General features: G+C 39.2%; 1 protein-coding gene across 17 annotated transcripts in view; it reads right to left on the bottom strand.

Moving 5' to 3' along the window:
- The window catches only part of nbeaa (neurobeachin a), a 96889-nt gene extending 78646 nt beyond the window's left edge, over positions 1-18243 (bottom strand). For all 17 annotated transcript variants that reach the window (XM_056736142.1, XM_056736128.1, XM_056736129.1 and 14 more), the window contains exon 1: positions 17671-18243. In XM_056736142.1, coding sequence (XP_056592120.1) covers positions 17671-17943 — 273 coding nt within the window. In that variant the 5' untranslated portion in view covers positions 17944-18243. The remainder of the gene's footprint in view (positions 1-17670) is intronic.
- Positions 18244-27226: the final 8983 nt, after the last annotated feature.

Below are 27226 nucleotides of genomic sequence, written 5' to 3'. Positions count from 1 at the left end.
TCATTCCAAACCTGTGTGACTTTCTTTCTTATGAAGATATTTTGAAGAACCTCGGTCACCAAACATAATTTGACCACTTTGACTTCCATTGTGCTGAAACCACATTTCTCAAAATATCTTATTTTATGTTCCACAGAAGACAGCATCTTACAGTTTACAAGTTTTGAACAACATGAGAATAAATCAATTATGACAAAATTTATTTTACTGCGTAAACTATCCCTTTAACACCGTGTCTATACCGGACGCGACCTGTGCGACAGGACACGACAAAAGATATTAGAAACGCATTAGAACACATTATCATTTTAATTTTGACAACACCGGATGCCATCACAAAGCCATCAAGAACATGCGGGTTGTCATGTTGCGTCGCGTCCGGTGTAGACACAGTGTTATAGTTCCAATAGACTGTCTCAAACAGCTAAAAGAAATTGAACAAAAGGCCAATCACATGCTCGGAAACCAACAAATAAACAAAAAACAGCCATAAAACGTCTCTCTTTCTCTCTCTCTTCCCTCCAGACACATGACAAAGCTTTTCTAGAAGCTACTCTGTGTGACTCAAACTCTCATGAGATACTTGCACCCTCTGCAGTGGAAAACAACACAGTTGCCACCGCAAGCCTCACGTTATGAGTCTCACAATATCATGGCTTGGAACACAATTTTTATGGTGGTAATGTTATAGGTAATCTAATATTGTGTTTGTCATTTTTTGGATCTAGTCACAGTTTCCAATTACTTTCCAAAAAAGGTTTTGAATTCTATAATTTTTCCAAAGAAAAACATGAGAGTGGGTAAATACATTTTTTGTTGTGCTTAATATAAGAGGTGTTAAAACATGCTGAGAACTTGCAGGGGAAACCCAGCTTTCATTTTATTCGCACACAAAAAAAAAATTTGGCCACATGGGAGGCCAGCATTTCTTACAACAGCTGCAGGATTTGACTGGGGATTATGAAAATGATACAATAAAATATATAGCACTGGGAATATGTTCCTACAAACAGACTCTTGTTTTTTGGTTTGTGTGCGTGCATGCTGTGTCAAGCTTGTTAAAACCAACGTCACCATCTCCACTCAGTCCGCGACACATGCTAGTAGATAACCCCTGACCTTGTGGCATAAATTAAGCTTCATAAAAGGAAAATAGGAGAAGAAATCAGCAACACTTCACTGTGCAAATCTTTGTCTAGCCCATCCTAAAAATACGCTTTATCCCATCCTATCTCTGTTTGTAATTTAAAAGTATTATAGGGCAAAACAAGCGCCTTTTGTTTAAAGGGGGCAGATACTTGTTCGAGAGTGGGAATCATTCAAATGCAAAATCTTCATCAGTCTTTGTATCAGACACAATGGAAATAAAGGCACATTAAATAAGATTCTAAGCAGACGCTCCTCAACACACTTGAACACACAAACGCACCTAGTCATCAGTACAGAACACATTCTACAGTTTCCGCTTCCTCTCTGAAAGCACGCGCGGAGCTTCATACGTCTTCTGTCAGCATCAGCAGAAGTCTTCTACAATACGTCTCTGTAATCCACCCCCACACTCACTGTCTCTCTGTGCATTTCACAGCCTGTTCCCTGTTTCACTCCGGTACGCCGTCTTACAGCAGGGAACTGAGATGGGACTCTCCTTCTTGACATCTTCAGAGAGAAACACTCCACACAGCTTCTGGGGTCACAGCACATTGAGAAGTTTGGGGCTGAGAGAGATTCTGCTTATTAGATGTTCATTCAGATGACTGAGATCAAATTTTGTCCCTGCACTGCATTTAAGTGTCTTTTTTGTAAAATAAAATCTAGAATATTAATAACTATGTGTTTGACCTTTTTGGCTATCAGGTTAATTGAAGTGTACGTTTAGGCATTTACCTTAAAGGAATCGTTCACCATTTACATTTACGCATTTGGCGGATGCTTTTATCCACATGAAAACTGTGATCAAATTCGAGGTTATCGGAAAACGCATATTTTTTTTACTTTTCCTAAATACATGTACGAAAATTACTAAGGTTTCGATTAAAAGTGAATCTAAACTAGTTTTCTTTGCAATATTTGAGGTCTGAAAAAATACAGAACGTCCTTTCTGTTATTTTGATCTGTTTCGCTCAGAAAATGCTAATAGAAACAATGTTTCAGTTGAAATTAGGGAGAGATATTGTTAGAAGTTCGTAGAATATGATATACAACAAATGTGATCAATTTACCTAAATACATATCTATAGATATATACTGTTTCATAACACCTTTTTAAATCTTTAATTTTATGTATATATATATATATATATATATATATATATATATATATATATATAAATTCTCCAAAAATATTCAAGATGAAGGTGAAATTATAGTGTGTAAATGAGAGAATAAAACATTTTGGGGCATGAAATATATAATTAGGAACCGCATTGTTTCTGAAGCAGATAAGCAGTGCTCACATTTGAATTTTCTTGGATTAGTTACATAATTAATCTGAATGTAACAGGCAGTTTTATTTAAATTAAAACACTTCCCCATAAAACGCTTTAATATTATTTAATATATTATTTGATTTCATTTCATTATCATATTCTGGAGCTATGTTTTCAAAGAGGAAGCCTGAATGTCACGCCAGAGTTTCGAATTAGCTCCTCAATAAAACCATGTAAGAGGCCATAATGAGGCCAACAGGTGTGACAAAATTATGAGGAACCTAGTGATCACCAATACAACAGTGTGGGCTGCTAAGTTCGTTCTGTTCCACTCCACGAGATAACTGAGACCCTTTGTTATAGACAATGGTTCATGTGTCAATATATGGAACCCCAAATAAAAGTATCTTTGGAAATGCGGAATGCTGTTGGCCGCTAATGAGCACTGCTAAAGGCTAACAACAACTCGTGAGATCTAAACACCTGCACGCTGGAACAAGCACTCAATACGAATCCTGCGCCCGGGGACCAGAGTCGTACTTTCCGCTGCTGTTTAACATCTAAGAGCGAAAAATTGATAACAATTACTTTATAAAAGTTTTTAAAACAGAAGGTGCAACGTGTTTCAGGGGGGAATAAAAAAAAAAAACATTTTATAGAACCGGAAGGGATTTGAAATGTGTAAATAAAGACACATTTGTGCTCAGGCACACGAGACAAAGCTGAGGTTGGTGCGACAGGAAGTTGGCAGGGACGAGAACAGCGTGACAGAAGTTTGACAATTTTCCATCTGTGGGTATCCATCTGCTCAATAGAATGTTCATTACCGCTCGCTTACAGACTCATACAAACTCTTAAGTAATGTCAGAAAAATTCCTACCGATCTACAAACCCGGAATCATGACTCATGCCATAAACAAACAATGCTGGAGTAGTGAAAGGATGGCACTGCTAGCTTATTAAATCGAGATGTCTATGATGCGGTAGATATTTGCAGACTACAACGACAAGCTACAGTGAATACATTTTATGACTAAAGGTGTACACTTTATTTACCCAGCTCCAGCACTGTTTACATCTCAATTCTACATCGAAAAATGACACTTATCCAAAAAGAGTTACGCTGCATTCAATCTATACACTTTTTATTAGTATGTGCTTTCCCTGATCGTCGAACTACAAACAGAGCTACGGGAAAACTGTTCATACACCACAAGACCTTGACAATCGACAAAATAAATAAAGGGAAATTAAATGGATGGAAACCTATACGAAAAACAATTTCGATACCCAAGAAGAGTATTTGAATAAGGCAATAATACCATGATAGCATGTTAAAGGAAAAGTTCACCCAAAAACAACAATTCTTTCATCATTTACTCACTCTCTCGACATTTCTTCTGCAGAACACAAAAGACGATATTTTGAAGATTCTTGAAAACCGTTGGTCCCCATTGGCTTGCATTGGATTTGTGTCCATACGATAGAATGGGGGATGGGGATCAAACATTTTCAAACATTTGTCTAAAAACATTCTTCAGAAATCCGCTTTTGTGTTTTGCAGAAGAAAAAGTCCTACATGATTAAAATGACAAGAGGGTAAGTAAATGATAAAAGTTTCATTTTCGTATTTTAGGCGAACTATCCTTCAATAAATCTCATATTCCTATAGTCCGCTTTATCGGATGTGCGCGTGCCTGACCCCCTGTTAACTTCCTGTTTGTCTTTGGCTAGTGTCTTATAATATAACTATTTAATTTATGTTAATATTAATTTGTATTATTATTGTACTGTATAATAATTGTATTAAATAAACGATTTGTTGAATTTTGTTGTATGTGAAAACCAACTAGCTGGCCACGACCTGGTTTCCGATCTCAAACTAATAAGCTCATATTAAAACAAAAGTATCCACAAAGAGTGACAGCTTCTCATCAGACTGCACAAATGATGCGTCAAATGTCCCGGTGCAGATGCGAACCTCTGCTGAATCATCTGCAGTTGCTACGATGAGTAATACAACGAGATCAATCAAAAGACATTAAGCAGCCAAGAATAACTGCCTGCCTGCTGCCTGCAATTGCTTTTTCAATGCGTGAAAAAGACTTTCATATGCATCTGCTTCTGCAAACGGAGAAGGGTTTTATCAAACCGGTTATCTAAAGTGACTTACAGTGCATTCAAGGTAAAGCAAATAGTTTATTAACCTGCATGTTCCGTGGGAACCGAACACTTGACCTCTGCGCTGCAAAAACAATACTTTACAATACAAAGGGTACAGAAACATCCCACTTCCCCGAAATAACAGCAGGTATTACAGAAGGCTTCATTAAAGGGACTCGAGGAAAAGCCCGAAAATCTTTTTAACTCAAGTGGTTCTCTGAATGGCAGACGGCTGTGAACTGGGCTGACGGCGGTGCTGCGGTAAGCAGTCAGAACGAGTCCCTGCAGGCTAGAGCTCTAGTGGGCACGAGAAAGGGACCTCAAGGACACGTCTGCACTTCTGGACCGATGAGAAACACCACTGGCATCAGTCCAAACAAGACTGGGGCTCTTTGAAAGCAGGAAGAATGAAAGCGGAGGTCCTTTTACCTCCAGCTGCTTGTTATTTGTTGTGCGCACACACTACTACTGTAATAGTTAAAAACACAGATAAACATCTTTACTGCTTTGAGCTTGAAAGCCGACTAATGCTTGTATGAGAAGCTGGGCATCAAGCTCTAGAACTGTAAAAGCAGAGAGGATGAACAACCACGGTAAATTGCACTGTAGGAGGTCATTTCTGCGTTCCTATGGCAACAGGTGATGGGGGGCTACGGTGCTATTAAAAGCAAAAGCGCAGGTACATTAGCTCAAATGAGTCAAGAGCTTTTTAATGTTGCTTCCTGCCATTTAAACAAATTATAGATTTAGGTCATACGAAAACACATCCAAACAGTTACAAATATCAAGAGCAGGAAAAAAAGCATCTTCAAATATTTTTCTCTTAGCGTAATTGAGCCGAGTAAATAGGTGATGGGTGTTGTTTGTAATAGAAATGACTCATGACGATGACTAGCCAATAGGTAGCGAGATTGACCAGATCTTACTTCTAAGGCATTGAATTTTTCAGTAAAGGAAATTATGAAATATATTCTGGGATTTGTCTTGATATCTTTATTCATACGAAAATTGCACTGCATCCTTAATAACATTACAATCAATAGAATAGTAAACCAAGTTAATCTCTGTTAATACTGAATCGTGTGTCTGCAAGCTTGGTCCGTTTCCCCAACCTATCCTTTATTTCTTCATCTCTGCCCTTTGTTTCCCAGCACCAAGCCTTGAGCACATGGCTGGATGAACAATACACTCTTGTGTTACAGAGGAAAACAACAAAAGGGTAAGCTGGACTAATCCAGAGTCACAAGACCATGCTGGAACTGAGTTTGTTGCTAAGGTTGAATTGACCCTTGCCCCTGGGTCCTGCACCTCCCATGCCAGAAAAGCAAACTATCAGAACCAATCAAGTCAAAGTGAATGTTGCAGCTACTTAAATATATAATTCACAACAACCTTACTGTAAAGTGTTAACAATGAGTGTAGTTAATGAGAAATAAAAATGAACAATATTTCTACAGCATTTATTGCTCGTATGCTAATTTCAGCATTTACTAAAATGCTTTTTTTAACTCAAAAGTTGTGTTTGTTAACATTGATTAATGCACAGTAAACTAACATATTGAAGATACTAAAAACATATTGCCCGTTCTTAGTTCATGTTAGCTAATGCATGTTAACAAAACTTGCAAAGTGTTACCAGTAGACTTAAAAATGACACATGCATGCACACTGAAATAAACCAAATGTTTCATAAAAAATGTTTTATACAAATGTGGCCTTGTGTTGTATTGATTGTAAATCAGAGATCAATTAAAAAAATGTCAATAGACCGTTAATGACAGAAGGTAAGCTGGGTCACACCAAGGTCAGTTAAGTTATCCATCAATTAATGACAGACACCAGCAACCCTTGAAAACACCAATACACAACAAGCCTTGTTGCTTGAAGGCTTTGAACAAAAGCAATGCATTCAGAAAAAGTTTTAAAGCAAGAATTTTAATAATATTTATTAAAGGGATTGTTCACCCAAAAATGAAATTAATATATATAATTTACTTAACAAAAGACAAAAGACCATATTTTGAAGAACAAAATGCATTGACTTCCTGACTGATATTTATTTTACTTATTAATATTACATATAGGAATTTAGTCCCTTTTATATTTTAACTGTGTTTCTCTCTCCCTTATCCTAAATTTGTGCGTTAAATGTTTTGCTTATAGTCAATATGTGTTATGTACAGCTATGTAGATAATATGTACAGCTACTTTATAACAATGAATATTGTAAAAAGCGCTATATAAATAGACTTGACTTGCCTTCCATTGTATGGACACAAAACCACTGAGACATTTCTCAAAATATCTTATATTGTGTTCCACACAAAAGTCATATGCAGATTCTGAATGACATGAAGGTGAATAAATGATAACAGAAATTAGATTTTTGGGTGAATTATTCCATCAACTTTAACAGCTTTAGGACCCAGTACCAAAATGGTTTAATCTACAAGTAAAACTAGCTGTTCATCAACCAAACCTTCAAATGTATTATTAAAAATAATATTTAAAAAGTTCTAAAAACAATATTTATCTAAGCAGACCAAGAGTCCTTTACAATAGCTTTTCCCATTAAAACTAGAAAAAAACAATACTTTTAATGCCAACATCTTCGTCCCAAAATCAGGTCCAAAGTGTTCCTTGTAAGCAGCACTGCATTTTCCTAGTTTTCATGAAACTCCAGATCAGTCTTAGGCAACATCGAAGAATAAATAACACAAACGTATTGGCGTGACAAAATGTGAAAAGCAGATTTAATTTTAGCCTGCGTACAAGCAGATAGAAATGTATCAGTACTTTAGCAGGATGTCTCAGGCACTTTTCTTCAACAGCTGGTGGCAACAGTATAAATAGGGCTTATTTGCACATGTTGACAACCAAAATGACGTCTGAGTGACCTTGAGATTTCATTTGCATGTTAAAAATAAAAAGCAGCAAGAAAGGAACATAAGCAACCACATCTGACACTACACCAGATACACATCTATATCTGAAACAGAGCAGGGAGGAAGAATGCACGAAGTGGGGTTATTTCCTCTACCTATAAATCCAAAAGCAAAAAGGCTAAATATGAAACAGCACATTGTGAAATCCATTCATGGGATGAAAACTGCGTGTGCCCAGCAACTGTACAATTGTACCGAGTGATAATAAGTCAAAGATCAGCATTCCAGTCCACAAAGCCGACTCAAATCCTCTTGTCTGGCTTATCTTCCCCTCCAACCCGCAGGCCTGCGTTCCCCACACCAGAACCAACAAATTGTTGATCCTAAACAAACCTCCTGAGCTGTTTATTTCTGCAGTACACAACACAATGGCTTTCAAGTCTGTGAAACTGGAGGCTTGCAACAACAGATGGGCCGATTACGATGAGGTTGACGAAAACCTATTCCAACATTCAAAATTGCATCTCGAGACACCAACGCACCTTTTGGGTCAGGAGATTTTGAAAACGTTGTTTAGCACATCCGTACTGCAGATGAGAACCGGAAGCTCTTTCTCTCCATTGCCTCTATTTCTCACTTTTGTTTTGCCAAACCCTCCCCCTTCACACTCTCTCTCTCTCCTGCCCTCCCTCCGTTCTGTCTAACGCCAGACGGAGAGTGAGTCAGAATGCTGAGTACACCAGAGGGCACGACGGAGGACAGACCCTCTAACAATGCAACACGGTCTAGTTTGCAGGGTCACTGCATGATGAGATATAACAGAGAAAACATTTTACATGTGTGAAAAATGCATTTAAAATGTTAACTCTGTCATTTCAAACCTGTATGACTTGGAAAAACACAAAAGATATTTTGAAGAATGTGGTGCTACCCATTCACTTCTATTCTCAACCTATTTGTCAATGCGTACAGCCGTTGTTCGGTAACCAACGTTCTTCAAAATATCTTCTTTTGTGCTCTGCACAAGAGAGAAAGTCATTCAGGTTTGAAATCACAAGTAAACAAATTATTTACGACCACCTTACAATATGATGCTCATACCTGCTGTGACTCGTGCATGAACCCCATATATCTGATGTCTGATAAAAGAGAAACACCAGTCAGGGTGAGCATCTTTGGAGCCTGTTTAATTCTGTCCACATGGCAGCACACCATGCTGCTGCTTATAGCAAGTGCAGACAGCGGGCAGGCAAAAAAATAGGCCAACATGAATTTCGTATGATTCTTGCTAAGTACAAGGAAGATGTGCTTGTGTGGTGGGGGTGGTTGGAGTGAAAAATCGGCAAATCCAACAATATACGCAGAGTGACAGAGAATGCAACGGGGTGTCTGCACCAGAGAAAAGGTGTGTGCGTGCGTGCGTGTGAGAGAGATGAAGGATGAGGCCGACCCAGACTCACATATCAGCGAAACTCTTTGCAGCAAAAAGACGTTTCTTGAGGATGATCAGAGCAGACACATAAGTGCCCTCAATTCTCACACACCAGCATCTACACACGTGTGTGAAACACTAAAAGTCTTTATCCTCATTTTGACAAAAGTCTCTCTGCACACACATGAATGCAGATACGGGTGGAAAGTGTTTAAAGATATGTATTCACACTGCCACTCAAACGTTTAGAGTCACTTGCTGCATGTTTTTACGATTTAAAACAAAAGTAAAGTCATCAAAACTGATGAAAACCGCATTGTAGTCTGCAAAATTTATTTTTAGACAGATTTGTAAGATTGAGAGAAACATTTCCCCCACCAAACACTTAAACGGCACTGTTATATACATATATTATAACATTATATAAGACTTATATTTAAGTTCAATTATATTTAAATAGTGCTATTACGTTAAATTGTAAATAATGTATACTTGTTGCAATAAAATAATCATAAATACAATAAAATGCATAAATATTATACATATTCATATAAAAATATATATATATGATAATAAACGTAATCACTACCAAAGAAGCAGAGCAGGGTGTCTAGACGCACAAGTCCTTGAAGTGTGTTCGAGTGCCTTAAAAGCATATTTTCTCCCCGTTGGCCTTTTCTATAATAGATCCAGCACTGTCTAGAACACGCTGATGGAAAAATGAACCTCTTTTCTAAAATGCACTGAATTAAAGAAATATGACCTTTTAGCACTGCCATGGAGGAAGAGATGGACATCTGCACAGACAAATTTATAGTAGCCGCTGGCACAAACTGACACATATTCACATCTACAAGAAAAACAAGCATATGTGCATTATAAGCTTTGTGTTGATGTGAAGACAGGCAGAGGTGTCTGCCTAAAAGCAGAGGTGTCTGTTGTTCGGATGGGGCGTCTGGAAAGCAGGGCGTGGTCTGTGAGACGCCGTGTGGCACTTTAATATTTTCCGTATAGTAGAGAACCATCATCCAGACATTTGTCTGCAATGGCAGACGCTCTTTTGGCAATGAAAGCAAAAAGTCTACAGATACTTTCTTTAAACACACTGACTATCAAGAATATTGTTGTATTCTTGAATTGTTGAATATTGTTGTATATTGCGCATATTGTTGTCACAAATGTTCTTCTTAACATGCATTACTAAGGTTTTTGAGCTGTACTAAACAAATTGCAAACATTGCCGTGCAACCGCGCAAATGCATCTTTATGGAGTTGTTTCCAGCAGTCTGAAAAAAAATTCTCCGAAATTTCTTATCCGGTGCATAACGGCTTATCCAACTCTAACCTGCCGATCAAAGCTTCCAAGAGGCTTGTAAGCCATAAAAACATGACATTTCTGCCAACACTGGATGTCTAAGCTATATACCAACAACTTTGTTCACTACGTAGTACATTAAAAAAAGTTGTGGGATAAGCTATGAAGAGAGGGATGAACTTGTGACAATGCAGTTTAAATGATGAAATTCAATCTAGAACATGATCAACATATAAAAAAATTGATCAAATTTACGTGTTCTGCCTTCAGAAACCAACCAAATCTATTTTCATCTTGAGCATGACCAGCGATTTTGTTTTCAGATGTTCACAGAAACAGCAGCATGACAAAGACTTACATCTACAAATCTGAATCATTATATAGTGTATTTTTCAATGTGTACTAGCATCTGTTCCACACGACAAGCCCATGGAGGATCTGATTACTCAGAAAGACGAAACTCTGAGGGTGGTAGGCCAAGCGTGTACGCACTTTATTACAATTCCTTGAGGAACGCAAGTGTCTCAACTAAGAAATGCTTAAGGTTTTTGTTTCAAGCATTGAACAGTTTCTTTCCTCTCATCCCACTCAGTGAATGACTGCGATGTGCACCAAGACAACGGATCAGTGAACAGCATCACAGCAGCTCTGACCTCAATGAATCTGTTGTGACCTTGCAGCAAAGACTCCCATGAATCTAGGTGTGAGAGGTACTTAGGAGTTAACAGCTTAATCTTAATCTAAAGATTTTTTTGATTAAGATCCTGTTGGATCACCTCTGTTATGAATATTTAACCTTAAAAGACTCTCATCTTACAAGAGCGATTTTTGGCTATCTTGACATGCACTCAGTCTTTTAGTTTAAACCCCAGAGGGGGCAATTGTGCTCATAAGCTTTGCCACAATTTCATCAATGTGGCATTGAAGGCAAAATAGCTGTCAAACCTGACAAGGATATTCAAATTAATGGCGTACGTCCCATAAAACGTAACAGTGGCGTATAGCGATTTACTTACTGTAATTTTCCAATTATCAGCTTGCAGTGAAGAATTTTGGAATGAAATGTGTGCCATATGTTTCACTCACATTGAGTACAGTTCTGTTGCCGTTGAACACGGGCAATTTATGATGATCGCAGACCATCAAAAACTTCTTCACAGTCAGATTCTGGGATCTCGTCCAGCAACATTGGGGATTATGGAGAAAGATGGTCAGTTCTCACAATACCACCTTATCTGGTTCAAAACAGCTTTGAAAAGGAAAGATAATACATTTGTAGAGATAAGAGTCCCGCTCTTAAAATAGGTCCTGGACATTCAAGAAGAATGGACAAGATTGGATGATCCAAAATTAGGTTACAATATCTATCCCACCTCTATGTTAGGGGTCTCTGAATATGAAGAGCTCTTATGAAACATATTGCCAAAGTAGAAAAAGATCTATATGTACAGTAACGTGACGTTAATGAATCCCTACACTTCACTTTATGTCCATCTGCCTGAGGATAAAATGTGCAGATCAAGCTGTGAGACCCACAGATGTTCAATTTCATCATTCCTATTAAAGCAAACACATACTGGAAGACATTTCACAATTCTCAAAGTCATGGACCATGTGTAAAATAATACAAAAAAGACAAAATACTTAACTTTAGTATTTTACAGCATATCAGGTAATCTCTTAATAGACTTATATATTCAAAAAAAGAGCAAAGTTGGACACTTTTTGTCCCCTACTGTAGACCTGGTAACTTTTCTTACGCTTCTTAAGTCTTGTTAAAGCAACTTTAATAAGCATGCCAACCCAGTATACTGACATACTGTACTGTGCATATAAATGCCTTGTCTTGCTTTAGCCAAACTATCACTATACGCCGCTCACAAAGCATCATGCCTGTCAAATAGCAACAGAAGTACCTAGTCAAAAATGACTAATGCAACAAGTTATGCACCACCTGCACGTGCTATATTTGTAACAAAACTGCCAGCTTTTATTAAATTCCTGTCTCAAGTTCTTCACAAGCACAGCCAGTGCATTTCAATGCAAACAGTGATGTCCAGACTGATGTCCAACCTTTGGCTTAATGGTTCTTTGTGGAACCAAAAATGGTTCTTCTATGGCCTCGCTGTAGAGAACCCTTTAAGCACCATTATTTTTGAGACTGTACTACACCACGCATGTGTCAAGCTTACACCCAACTTTCACAACGTAAGCGATGACACAGCGTCACAGGTTAATGCGTGCACTTTCATTAAAGCAAGAGATCAGTCTTACAACGGGAGGTAAAGAAGATTACAGCGGCTTTATTCGCATCTGCTGGGATCTCTGAAAAGTAAATATACAGTAAACGATTAATTTATTCATTATGCAGCTTATCTAATTGTAAGGGGCTGTTTTCACATCCGCTTCCGTGTTGTTTAGCTCTGCTGGCAGACAATGTGGTTCTATAGCTTGCCTGTGCTGTGCCGTTTCACAGCTCCCATGTTGTTCCAACCAGAGAGATTAAAGATGCTATGTGAGAAAGCTATATGTTGTGTTATGGCTCTGTTGTTATACGTGTGTCACACAGTTTAGAGATGCTCATTCGTCTGTTCTTTGCACAGTCACCTCTTGAATGAAACTGAATGAGCAACGTAAGCTGTGCTGCTGTCTATGTGTCCAACAAGGACTGTTTGTGCTGACTGCGCACACCATCCCGACCTTGGTGATTCTGCAGAGTGGATGTGAATAATGAGATGATCCCTTCGGACAGACAACAACAGCTCGGCCACGAGAGAACGAGGGAGAAAGAGTGAGAAAAAAAGATGGAATGAGGCTCCTGAAAAACAAGCACCTCAAAGCAGCATATTATATTATACCTGCTAAATGAAGCATAAGCACACATATAATTTCAACCAGCTCGTAACAATCGGATACACTTGTGTAGCACGTCTACTACTTATACACCTTGTTACCCCTTGGTGTATAATAGCCTTTGGAAAATGTCCTCCTGTCCAGATCGCCGTGCTGAACCGGTTGGCCAGGAACAGATGACAACAGTTGGTATGGTGGGAAGCAAGCATCTAAGTCCCATGGTGCCGCTTCCATGGAAACAATGATGCTTTGCTAATGGCATGGGAGTCTAAACGTCAAGCCCTCGGAGGGAGTCTGTGCCTGTGCGTACGTTACATGGAGGTAGCGAATAGAGGGAGAGACAAAGCGAAAAAAACGATAGACAGAGCAGATTGTATCTGTGTGGCTCACACAGGAGAAACTGAATCGTGGGAGGCAAAGGACAACATGCATTAAAACCACAATATGGAAGAATTTTGTTTTAGCATATCCAAAAATCACTTGCAAAGTGTGATATATTTCACGCAGTTGTTTACTTTATCCCAAATGTTCCTATGAATGTGCAAATGCAGAGAAATTCCTATTTAAAATAATTGCCCGTCCTATCTCCCATGTATTTGTCACATTTCAGTGACTTAATATCCGGTGCTCCACACTACCCTCAGTTTCCGGTTGTAGAAACTAAGGCAACACGCAAACGCGGAAGTGGCTATACAGCGTATGGGACACAGCATCTGTTGTTCTGTTATTATGGATCACGATTACTCTTTGGCGAATAAAGGAAACCCTAAAAAGTGTAAACGTAGGCCAATTGAGGCAAGCAGGATTCCGGACAAACGAAGAAATAAAACAAGGATTAATATCTGCGTGACGTTTTCTAAATGGAGAGAGCTTCACGACCAACTTGAACTCGACAGAGACTCCGCTCTCTCGCATGTGTTTTAATAGACAGGTTGGCACTTTTTTTTGTACACGAAATACTCATGCACAGATTGAATACATATGAATCCAGTAAAACTATGAAATACATTATATGTCGCACAAAAATAGGTAGCCAATAACGTTGCTTGTGAATGCTGTGGGTTCGTTCCAATTTACTTTTTAAACTACGACTGTATGACTGTTTTAAACAGGTAATCATTGTAGCATTACGCTGCCAAATCAATTGACAAAGTCCAATATCAGTCGCATGCTAACGTAGCATTACATTCCACTCCACGTTTCTTGCAAGCTTATTCATTACGCTGACATAAAATACAATTTATTCTTTACCTCCTCCGTGAACATGATGGTCTCTTTACGCCTCTGGATGATGAAAACGACACATCTCATAATTCCACACTCCTACATAACGTCATTTAGCTTCGCCTTTTGTTTTTGTTTAGCTTCGCCATCTAGCGGCCCAAATATTCCACAGTGTGGCTTTAAAGACTACATAACATGAGATCATAAAAATGACATTTCACGCAGTATGTAATGTTGCCGTGTTAGAATGTAAGCAGTCTGCCAAGTTGAAAATCCGAAGGTGAATGAATAACAAAGTTATTAGCTTGGAAAGAAGGGAGTCGACTCTGAATGACACGAACGAGTCATCCCAAGTCCGATTCGCGAACCGCCACCGATTAACGTCACTACATATTGTCCCCACCTAAGTTTTGCTAGGACTGCCCGTGAAAAAGTAGGACCTTGAAAAATCCCTAGCTATGTAAAGAAAGACAAATAAAATTGCTATAAACAATGTTGTTACATACCTTTAAATTACAACAAATTCTATTAAAATCTCTGCATTAATGGGATATTTCATCGCATTGGGTTTATAGCATGACAGTGAATAAATAATGACAAAATCTTCCATTGTGAGTACACTATCCCTTTAAAGATGCATATTCCTATAACAACTAACCCTGGCTTAATGTAATAGCCAAAACGGCGAAGCCCATTTATTATCAGAGGCTGAACTCCACAAGACTGCAGCTGCGACTACAATAGTAACTATGTCAGTTCCACCGGGAGCCGTAAGCCCTGCATACAGTCAGGAAAGTCTTCATGTGATCCACGTTTAATAAAATACGCCGTGACCCTATATACACTACATAAGAACAGAAATGATTTGGAAAAATACTAGTGGTAGTATTACAGTGAGAAATTCATTCTCGAAATACTGCAAATGTTCGGAAGTACTACAGCTCCATTTGATGGAACAGGGGATGTGCCTTTAAAACCAGGGACAAAGGACATCTTTTCATCTCACATCCTGATAAGAAGTAACCCCCTCTTCTTTAACACCTCCTGCATGTGCCATTTGTTTGGAGGCTGAGTGGCGGGGATGGCTGGTATGCCGCTGTAAGGCCACAAGGTTGGGGACAAGTCTAATTACATTCAGGGTCTAACAGCGGTGCTTCACAACATGTGTTCAGGTTTGACTTTCACCGAAAAGTAGGTAATGACTGCACAAATGGGCTCATGAATCTAGCACACGAAAAACTAGGCCTCGGGCTTTGGAAAACAGCCTGGAACTGGCAAAAAGGCAAGCCTAAAGTAAGAAACAGTCATGTGCAAAGTCTTCAGATCATTTACGTGTGTGCCCTTGGCGACGCTTCTATCCAAATCAACTTGCATTACATTTATTGTATAGCCTACATTTTACATACGTTACAAAGGCTAAAAAGTAGCACAGAAAAAATAAACAGCCTGTTTAGAGCGATTTGTTTACTGAACGGCATAAGACCTCTCGCGTTTTTGGCTCTGTGGAGTCGCCAATTAATTAAGGTGATCGGTACATCTGCTCTTCTAAATGCCATTCAAGAATCAATCGATACTGGCTGCGCTCAGGCACAAGCGGTTTCAGACTAAGCTGAATAATACATTAGGTCTACCCCACCTACAGAGTATCGGCATTGTGCCAAACACTATGCAATGCTTCAATTTTTCTGGTGCACAGTGTTAACCGCTATAACGCTCATCGGCGCTCCGGACACGCGGTGTCCTCCATTAAAAATCACCATGGCAACCACTGTTTCCGTCAATATTCGGCACAATTCGGCACAACAATTGTGTACAAATATTTTTAAACAGTTCTGAAATTGCCTTTAAAGAACATAAGACGCTTAATATTTAATATCTTATATTTTCTTTGATTTTATTGATAAGTGGTGGCACAAAGTTACCACAGCATAAACGCAGCATGAAAACTGCACAAACCAAGACCATTTCACCTAAACTACGGTTACCATGGTAACTTTAAATGGGCTGGAAAGCATGCTGTACCAGCTAGTGACCCGTTTAACCGTTCATCACATGCCTCGTGTTCTTTAAAACGCAGTCTACAGTGTGCGACGCGTAGCGCGCAGTACGTCAGCATCTCATTCCGAACGTACACGAAAAGATCCTCTCTGGAGGCACATGACCCGCCACCAGACCCATTTAGTGACGGATCGAACCCAGTTGTGATGCTGCGCTGCTCTCCGCGGTTTAAATCGTGTTGGCTCGAGGTTTCAGAGCACAACACCACTGCAGCAACCCCCACCCTCCTCCTCCGCCACCTGCTTCCACATGCACGGCTATAGGAACTCTGCATCCCTGCGCAACTGCTGCAGCATCCTCGCGACTGACATATTTCTCAACAATCCGGCGCTACGAACGAACGATCCAGAGAGCCGTAAAGCACAACTCTTGCGGTCTATTTGGCCCACATAACACAACCTGCTTCTATTAGCGCGGTGTAACGAAGGCCTGCTTTAGCCAATAGTAATTATTGATAACGATGTCGGGTAAAGAAAAGGTCTTCATCCCATCCCTCCAAACAACGACCCCACGAACATCCTATGCAGAGGGCATTATCGAATCTGTGTTAATACGTTTTCTAAGCCGTTTCATAAGAAGAGTTAACATTCAGTTAAAACCCGCTTTAATCCACATCCCTCAGCAAGCCTGTGGCCTCCACGAGCAAAACAGCAGCCGTGACCAACATCTACCGATACAGATGAGGAAAGGTCCAGAAGAGCCAGGACACTGTCAAAGCCTTAAAATAATGAGTATGACATACGATTACGTGCCCTGAATATCAATAACACACACACAGAAAAATAATCCACGCATGCATGCGTCGGGTAACAGCACAAGTACTATTTAGACTAGATCAGAAATAAGGACCTAGTTTGGAAATATCGATTAATACGCGGTGTATCTTCACAACTATGTAATGCAGGCGACGAATGATATTATGAAAACATATTCAGCTAAATGAAGAGACGTATTCCCTTATTTGGCGAGTCATTGTCATTACAGGCCGGCGTGTTGATACATTGTTTCAATTCTGTATAGAAAATAAATGCAGCAACCTGCGGGCCACCGTGGAAAATGAATTATGACGTGTTGCCGTTATGTGTAGAATATTCCGTCTCTCTAAACTGGAGCTGGCAGTAATGCATCTGACTGAGAAGTCAACAAAAGACAGGGTGAAATTTCTCCAGGGGAAATATTAATACGTTTGAAATGATGAAGGTGGCTTCAGTGCATCTGATCACCTGGTTCCTTCTTAATAAAGAAATCAATTCTCACATGACATCATCCGTTAACATGTGCGACGAATAAAACATACTTAGATCTGTATCTTACCAGATTTAAAACTGTCTCCACGATATCTCTGTTGCTAACCTCCCCGACCTGGATCAAACCGATGAGCACGGCGAATTTCATCTTGATATTCCGGATCGGAACCGAGGGGTTCATCACCCCGGCCGGTAGAACCACGGCGCCCGATCCGGGCACCATCATTTCCCCGGTAACGGATCCCGTTAAGACTTGCTGCCCCGAACCCGGTGGCGGTGGGGCTTCTCGGTCCGTGAGCGAGGCGGAACCCGGTGTCAAAACCGGTTTCTCGCTCGACATCTCCGACCCGAATCCCGAAAAGGAGCGGTCGCCTCGGTCTCACCTGCTTTTGTGTCACCGAGGACCGAGCATCAAATACAAACGCAAAAGGAAAATTCTCGATCAGCTGTTACGTGTCTGTCCTCCACCTCCGAGATGTGCACATCCGAACGCGATGCTTGCCGCCGTTCAGAGGGATACAAAGGACGGAATGAATCTTGATGTCTTAATGTTTGGCGAAACGGTCCCTCTGTGGATGCTCGTCCCTCTCTGCTTCCGTCGTCAGCCGATGAGCCGAGGATCGGTGCGGTGTAGGGCTGTGTTGTCTTTCTCAGGACGCCATGTTGACGCCCCCTGTCTGCGGGAGCGCTTACCACGCCTGCGTGCTGCTGCTTGCCTGTCAATCAAGAGGCGGGAACCTATTGATGCTGAGCGAGCGGAAGCACGTGCGTCCCATTAATAGGTGTCCCAGAATAACGAAATTTATATTTTTTTATAATTTGACAATAAAAACGTGATGAATACAACGTAATAAATCAAAACTTGATTATTTTGAACTGTAGAACAACTGAGAATGATACCCTGGGTTACTTATGTGATGATATTGTAAGGTAATGTGTTCATCTCGCTCTTTTTATACGCTTCAGGAAACTTATGTGTGATTTGATCATAGTTTTATTGTATGTTTTTGACAGATTGATAACCAGTTGTATTACCAAGTTTTACTACAATTCAATGTTCCATTTGTCTGCTTCTCATTAGGTTGCCACCCTGTTGTGTAGATATCCATCAATAATTGAAAGCTGTTGTGTTTTTTTCTCAGTGAATCTTTTTTCAGCGATGCTTCGCCGTGCCATTCAGAGAACCACTCTGTTGTGACGTTTAGCACTGCAGTAGAAATCTATGAATGAGGAAGTGTGCTCGCCTCTCACAAGGACATACATCCAAACCTCATTTTATCACAACGGTTTAAAAGTCTCCCTGAATGAAAGTGAGATTTGGCCGAGCCCTTCTTATCAATTCCTCACATCCGTTTCTTCCCCTCCCTTTCCCTCTCGTTCTCTCTTCATGTCTTGTTTCTTTAAGTGTCTCCTCACTTATTTGCTTGTATCACAGTCTCTCAAAATAGAACAGATCTTTAAACTATGCTGACGTATAAAATTCTTACATAAGGGTTTTTCTATAGGATACAAGTCCAGAATCTGCAGAGCAAAGATATCCTTTGCAAGAGCGAACCATTTACCATACGGCCTCTCCGATTTTTCTACAATCCTTTTAACCCATCAAAACCTTTCGTAAGTGTACAAAGTGTCTTAGAGCTACGGTGCAGAACAGAATTTTATTTGACTCTACCATACCGTAATCATTTTAACTTGTTCGGTTGGTAAAAAAATCTAGGTTTCAATTTTGCTTAACCAGCAGTCTCAGCCCAAGAGGGATTAAAAAGGTAAAGAGGGGGACAGGGTTGCTTTTTAGTGGTGGAGAGATGAATATATGGAGTGAAGAAGAGGAGGAGGGGTGGCGAGGGGGATGGGCTATGCTCTGAGGAGGAGGGGAACAGAAAGCACAGGCAGCTGGATAGTGAGGAAGACTCCTCGGCCAACACAAAGGCTGACAGGAGGCTGAGTCTGCATTCAGGCCATCACGTCCAGTCACCAGACTGGAAACCTGCTAAGTGCAGACACACCAGTGACACACCACAGCACCTGTCATGATTTTTAAGGCCAATGTTTTTTTACTATACACAGTGGATAATGTCAATATGATATTAATTTAACTATATTATGAACAGTGCGTGTCAAATATCGCTGGTTGGATGGAAGGGATTAAAGAAAGAGATTTGTTATTTCACCTAATAAAAAAGAGGCAGAATTACATTTTCATAAAAGCATATGCAGACAAAGGCTAAAACAAATACATTTAATATTTCTAACAATTCAAGTTATTCTGTAGTAAACATGTGCCAAAATTTAGCAACAGCATTAAGATCCCCCTCGGGGTGTAAAGTCAGGCAAGACATGTGAGGAAAACTTTAACTTGGCCTCTTGGAACGTGTGCATTGTTTGGCTGCAGGGAATGTCATAAACATACCGTTATTTCCTTCACGTCTTCTGTTAAAGAAGAGGAAAGACCCCTTATGTTCATATCCTAGATGAAACAAGTCTTTAGAAAGAGGAGGGAGCATTTATGTTTAAAATAGCTTCACCGTTCACCACCCGCCCACATCTCCTTGTTCCCGTAGAGCGCGTGGGTTTGACAGACAGGTCTGTTCTTAACGTGGCTCTGATACTGTGCGCTGGACTCACAACAACACAAAGTTGATGTCTTACAAATTCAAGTTTGGGGATGTGAGCACATCTCAATGTTCTACATTTGTTTCTGCCAGACACTTTTCTACCAAAGGAATTTACAAGAAAGTATTGTCAACTAGATTTTTACATTCATGCCATAACTGTCTGTGCAAAAAACAGCACTGTTATACTAGAATGTTTAGTGTTGTAGCAGAGCTTATATGGAATCATTTTGAGGCTCAATATAAAATATTTTCGATTGCAATAGCAATCATTTTAATGGGTATTGCATTATTATTGGTGGAAGTTTTTAAGTTATTTAAATAAAAGAATAGAATACCTTGTACATTTCTATAGGTAAAACAAAAATTTCAAAGGTCCAATGCATGAAATTTAGTGGCATCTAGTGCTGAGGCTCACTCCAACCCTCCCTTTCGAAGCATATGGAGGCTGATACAAAACTAAGATGTCATCACATTTTCGCTTCTTTACCGATGGAGATAACGTATTTACAAAATGCTCTATAGAGCAGTTTTGCCCGTTTAGGGCTAATGAAGAAACAACATGGTGGATTATTCCATGTAAGTGGACCCGCCTGTGTATGTAGATGGAAATAGCTTATTCTAAGGTAATAAAAACATAAAGTTTAAAAATGTTAGGTCTTTATTCACCCCAGAAGACATTTTGTGTATTATATTGCATTTCTGTCAATAGATCCTCCAAGAAATTACACAATGGACCTTTGTTCAATGCACTTCAAAATATTAATTCTGTAATTGAAGCCAGACCTCTAAATGAGTAATATATATTCTTAAAATTTGTATACATTTGATGAGAATACAAATATTTGGCATCTTCAGTCAATAGTTACTAAATGACTTGCAACATTTTAGGAAGATATGGTTTAGTTTACTTATCTTCGGACTTATCTATCCCATACATGTCTTTGTTTTGACATCTTAAACTGCTGTTTTCTGGTTATCATAGGTCAGCAACATCCCATTTGGCACCAAAATGTGTGTGCGGGCGTGTTTTTTTTACACTACATGTTCAGCAGGGACCCAGCTGTTGCTGTACTTTTTTCATTTCGTTGTGAATGGGAAATGAATTAGCTTGGGCAGACACACACATGCATCTTATATTTGTTGTGCGTTCCGTGTTATGGAAGTAAGATGGAAGCCGCAGGTTCTGAAGATCATAACTTTTAAATAGAAGCAGCTCACTCCATCGCAAACAACCTTTCACTTTAAAGAACACTTCAAGAGAATAAAATGAGAAAATACATAGTGACAAAAGAGATGCTCTTTTGCCAGACGAGAAAGAGAGAGAAATGACAGTGTAAAAAAAGAACAGAGAGAGAACAAAGAGCTGTCACTTTACTGTTTCACCCTGTCTGTGTATGTGAGATGCTTAACACTGGCTGGATAAAGGAACGGGCACAATGAATTATTATGACATCCAACAACCACACATATGCACAGGTTTGTCTCACTTTTGCCTATTGTTATTTTACTTCTATGTCATAAAGTTAATGATTTATGATGTTTTTTAATGCATGCAGTAACACATATTACAGTAATAATTTTCATGCATTCATTCTCCGAACTCGTTTATAGGCTGAAGCCTATCACGGCATTTCGGACCACAGGCAAAGTACAGCCTGGAGAGTAAAATATGATATTGTATATCGAATTTAAGTGTATCATGTTAAAACATGAAAAATAAATGTATAAATAGTTTTAAATTATATGTAATATGTATATGTTATATGCAAAGCAAAAATGTGACCCCGGACAACAAAACCACGTCTTATGAGTCACTTTTTCGAAATAGAGATTTTACATCTTCTGAAAGTTGAATAAATAAGCTTTCTATTGATGTTTGGGTTGTCAGGACAGGACAAAATCTGGCACAGATACAACCTTTTTAAACTCTGGAATCTTAGGTTGCAAAAAAATCTAAATATTGAGAAAATTTAAGTTGTTAATCAGAGGCACTGTGGCAGAAAGTCCACTCACAAAAATAAAGTTTAAATATATTTAGGGAAGAAATTTACAAAATATCTTCATGGAACATGATCTTTACTTAACATCCTAATGAGTATTGGCATAAAAAAAATCGATAATTTTGACCCAACGTGTATTTTGAGGTTTTACTTAAAATGTTCACGTTAAGACTGGTTTTGGGATCCAGGGTCACACATGGTTTGTGATAGTACACAATCGTATCGTATCGTACATAGCCTTCTATATGACATATATACATTGACACAAATATAAACAAATTTCTTTGTCTTACACTTGGTTTCACACACAGTCACATAGAGGATTTTGTTTTTGCCAATGATTTGTTAGTAAACTGACATTGTCACTTTCGCAACAAAAGGGGCTGAAACATGAACTGCTTTCTTTGTGTGATAATCTAAAGAATGCTTTCATTGTTTCCCTCTGAGCAAACTGAGATGTGTGACTCAAGCTGTTGGAAGGTGGTTGTGCATTGATTACTTAGCACATGCCACAAACAATATAGAAAATCATTGTACTATATATCCATACTGTCAAAATCAGGATCAATCATGTAAATGCTATTGGACACTGATTATGTATGTAATATTACCGTCTGTTTCCTTCCAAAATGTAAAAAAACACTGTATATGATTAAATACTTTGTTGTCAAGCACTTTTTGACATGTTTTGTTGGTTAGATATTTGCAAAACCCAGTAATTAGCATAAAGGGTGACCAATAATAATGATTTATGGAAAAGAATAAAAATCATGAAATATGGCGATATGAGTTTTCCGAAGGACAACAGCGATATATTTCCAAATGGTTAGTTATAACATGACATACTGGAATCATTTGACACCAAGAAAATAATATGAAACTGTATTAAACATGATATTCACATCTTCCTTATTTAAAGATATTTTCTTAGCAGTTGTGACATACATATATACACTGTGACAAAAGTGAATGTAAACTGAGTGAATGTGATGTGCAACAGCTTGTGCATGATCACACAGTTCTTTGTGGACTAAAGCGGCTGCTGTCACAGGAACTGGTGCTCGCCTGACAGGGTAAAAGGTTTCACTGATGAGCGTATGGGTAATTGGTCACATCCTGGAGTGGATGTGATTCATAGAATGTGTGTGTCCACGCGTGTGTGTGTATATGTGTGTGTGATTGAAAGACAGGCATCAGAAAAACCGAGCATACTGTAAGATGAAAAGCACTTGACATATAGCCTACTTATAGACTTTTCCTAGAACAGCAAAGCAATTTTCAAGTATTTCCATTTTTGCAAGGTACCAAAAGCTTTACTTGCACAACGAAGATTTCAAACACTAGAAAAAACATAAACAAAGAAACGTAAAAAAGGTTTCAACTCGCATAACTTAAAAATCCATTGTTAATTTTTTTACAGGATCTATTGACAGAAATTCATTATGATATACATAACTATGTATTCAGTGTTGTAAAGACCTTACCGCAGTGTTTCGAAAGGGAGGGGCGGAGTTAGCCGTTGGTTGCAATTCACAACCTCACCACTAGATGCTGTACATTTTATGCACCAAACTGCGTCGGTCTATTGAGATAGTGTTTCTTGCGCCATCAAACTGATAGAAAACAACAAGCGCTATGAGTCATAGCACTATGGATGAGATGAACCCGCTGTGTCCGAATTAGCCCCCTATACAGTGCACTATTTGAGTGGACATCCATTTTAAGTGGTGTCCAAATCATAATGGCCATTATTGAGTGCACTCGTTCAATCCCATGATGCAGCATAAAAGCGAGTGTACAGCCGATGTACACTCACTGCTAGCTGCTAACCATCTATAGACGGTATGCATTGACATCACTTTAACACGTGAACATGTCAGGACGCCCTGGGACACGCTACCCTGGGTGGCAAAACATCCAGCAAAATGGCTGAGGAGAATAGGGGAAACTAAGAAAACGGGACTGAAACACGCAATTATTTGCTGAATTACAAGCAGCTGGACTCGACTTACAAACGGATCAGATGTTCATGGACACGCGAACTGCATTTCCTGATATTGTAAACAGTAATTTTGCTGAGTGTTTGCCACCCACGGGGGTGCGTTCCCGCGTGCTCACGTGGTGAAGTGACGACACGTTCATACCCCCTATTGTGTATCGAAAGCCAACAGTATCACAAATCGCTACTTTGGATCGCCGTATTAATATTAAAACGCCGTTTTAATAACGCCACCATGCTTTAAATAAACGCCGTCTGGTGCTAAATATACGTCATACGCCGCCACGCGTTTAAGTAACGCCCGGCGCCGATCGACGTTAAGTTAACGTCACACGTCACTCAAAATGCAAACGTCTTAGCTAATATACATAGCCCCTCCTCTTGTGGGTTTGTACGGTCTACGGCAAGTCGGAGGCTCGTGTCATCTCAAATCCATATCGAGTTTAATTTTATGGAAAACTAAAAATGGAAAGAAATAAAGGGGAAAAAACCCGAAAAGAAAAACATATAACTAATGCAGTATGATTAAAAGTACCGTAGTTCACCACAAAATTGAGGACTTAATCCATTACTCGAAAAGGATTTGAGATGACACGGGCCTCCGACTTGCCGTAGACCGTACAAACCCAGAAGAGGAGGGCCAATGTATATTAGCTAACGTTTGCATTTTGAGTGACGTGTGACGTTACTTAACGTCGATCGGCGCCCGGCGTTACTTAAACGCGTGGCGGCGTATGACGTTAATTTAGCACCAGACGGCGTTTATTTAACGCCTGGTGGCTTTAATAAAACGGCGTTTTAATATTAATACGGCGATCCAAAGCACGCGATTTGTGATACTGTTGGCTTTCGATAATTGTGAGGCTCGCGCTCTATGAATTCCCGCGTCGCGGAAGAAGATGGCCCGCAGCACTTCCAGTGCAGTGTGTCCGAATTTACTCACTCGTTTTCACCTGCTCCTTAAAGTGAACTTTAGTAGTGAACTAATGTAGGGAGTAGTGAATGAGGGTTTAGGGGGCAATTTCGGACACAGCCCCTGATTTCCAAAGAATCAAATCCCCGATTAGCCACACCCACAATGAACTCCTATTGGTCCAAAATCACAGATTGACTCATCAACAGCTGCACCATGTACAGTGATTGTGAAGTAAATATCTTGTTGACACTGAAAGTGTAAACATTGCACGGCAGGACAGAATCACACCATTAGGATATATTAGATGTTTATTTTACAGCTGGATGTTGGCTCAGTAAGCATTTACTTGGCGCTGTGATTTCCAGCGTGTCACAGCAGAAGTATAAACCTATTTCGTAAAAATGCCCGGTTAGAAAAGAAGATTAGATTCATTTTTTCATAAGTCATAATTGTCAACACAACAGACTGTTCGTATTGAGGAGAGAATATATCAATTGAATGATGAAGACACATTGAAGTTCATTGAGTTTAAGAAAAAAAAACATAGACGCTGTGCACCCCTGCAATCCTGTCGTCCAGACAGAATACAGATAACACTGTGTATTGTGTGGAAGGAAAAATGGAAACAATAGAAAATAAAGGAGAGTGCTTGCAGGGCCAGAAGACAAGACAATGACGTGAACAAAACGGTAGCCACGGCAACTGTACGTCTCTCTTTTGCAGCGTCTGTCACCGTCTCGTTTTGGGTCCATCTATTACTTTCTTTCTCAAGATGTACAGAACAGTGCACATTAACCCAAAACAGCAAACGCCAACATTTCAAAGGTGGGTGTTTTGAACAGCAGCACAAATTTACATTAAACAGTCCTTATTATATATATGAGGGTTTAAGACAAATCCAAAAAACACTAAAGTGTTACACCATAGAGACATAGTTTGTTGTTTGGGAGTAGACACAATAAAACCTTCAACTTTCTTAATCTCTCTAGAATCTCCTTTCTTCTTACGTCTGTTGGCCCAGTTTACTTATTCTTCACTAATATGTTAAATCTTGTTGATTTTCAAAAACCCTGTTTAGCAGGGTAGACAAATATAAGCCATGTTAGATGGTAAATGTCTATTTTTCAACTCACGTTAGTCAATACTCTGCCAAAAGTGACTTTCTTGCTTAGACTTTTTTCTTGTTTTCAAGTAAAAATGTCTAAACATTCTTGAATCAAGAAGCATTTTCTGGATGAGCATACTGAGCTGAGAAAATAAGTCTTCTTTTTAGTTAAAATATATGAAATTTCAGTGAATGTTTGCTTCAAACAATAAAAAAAATCTGCCAATGGGGTAAGAAAATAATCTTGAATTGAGTGACTAAGAAAAATGTCAACCTTTAGCTATTCAAGATTATTTTCTTACCCCATTGGCAGATTTTTTTGCTTGTTTTAAGCAAACATTCACCGAAATTTCATACTTTTTCCCCAAAACAAGACTTATTTTCTTAGGTCATTTTGCTCATCGAGAAAATGTATCTTTATTCAAGAATCTGTAGACATTTTAACTGGAAAACAAGAAAAAAAGACTAAATTAGAAAGTCATTTTTTGCAGTGTATTTTCTGTGTGTGTTTGCTTGAAGCTGGTAGGTCTGTTTATGAAATAAAATGGTTTGCTTTGTAAGGGCTAGACTAGACATTAGCCACCGTGCAACCCATGAAGACTGTCTGTCTCATCCCCCCCCCCCCCAGATACATGTATCTTTTATTATTTAATAACCTTATAGCTGTGGTTGGATTTGGATTTACGCAAAGTGATGCTGTTCTCTTACAGCCTTCTTTTACCCCTAGGTTTATACAGACATTTTGGATAAAATTAAGGTTCAACTGACAAAATGAAAAGGGGGTTACCTTGATAAACAAGAAAGCCCCCATTAAATCAAGTCCTAATCTAATAAAACCAGAGCACCTTTTGTGACGATTTAACCTTCTTTATAATACACGCCTACAATTTAAACGGATAAAAAGACATGCCACTCTTTTTCTGTTTGCTAATGATGATGTATGGTCTCCTGTATTTGTCCTTTGCTGTCCATACCTGCTCTTGTTTAG

The sequence above is a fragment of the Triplophysa dalaica genome, chromosome 22 (genome assembly GCF_015846415.1).
Source record: "Triplophysa dalaica isolate WHDGS20190420 chromosome 22, ASM1584641v1, whole genome shotgun sequence".
NCBI classification, from domain to species: domain Eukaryota; kingdom Metazoa; phylum Chordata; class Actinopteri; order Cypriniformes; family Nemacheilidae; genus Triplophysa; species Triplophysa dalaica.
Note: the sequence above shows the minus strand (reverse complement) of the source record. Positions and strands in the feature narration are given on the sequence as shown.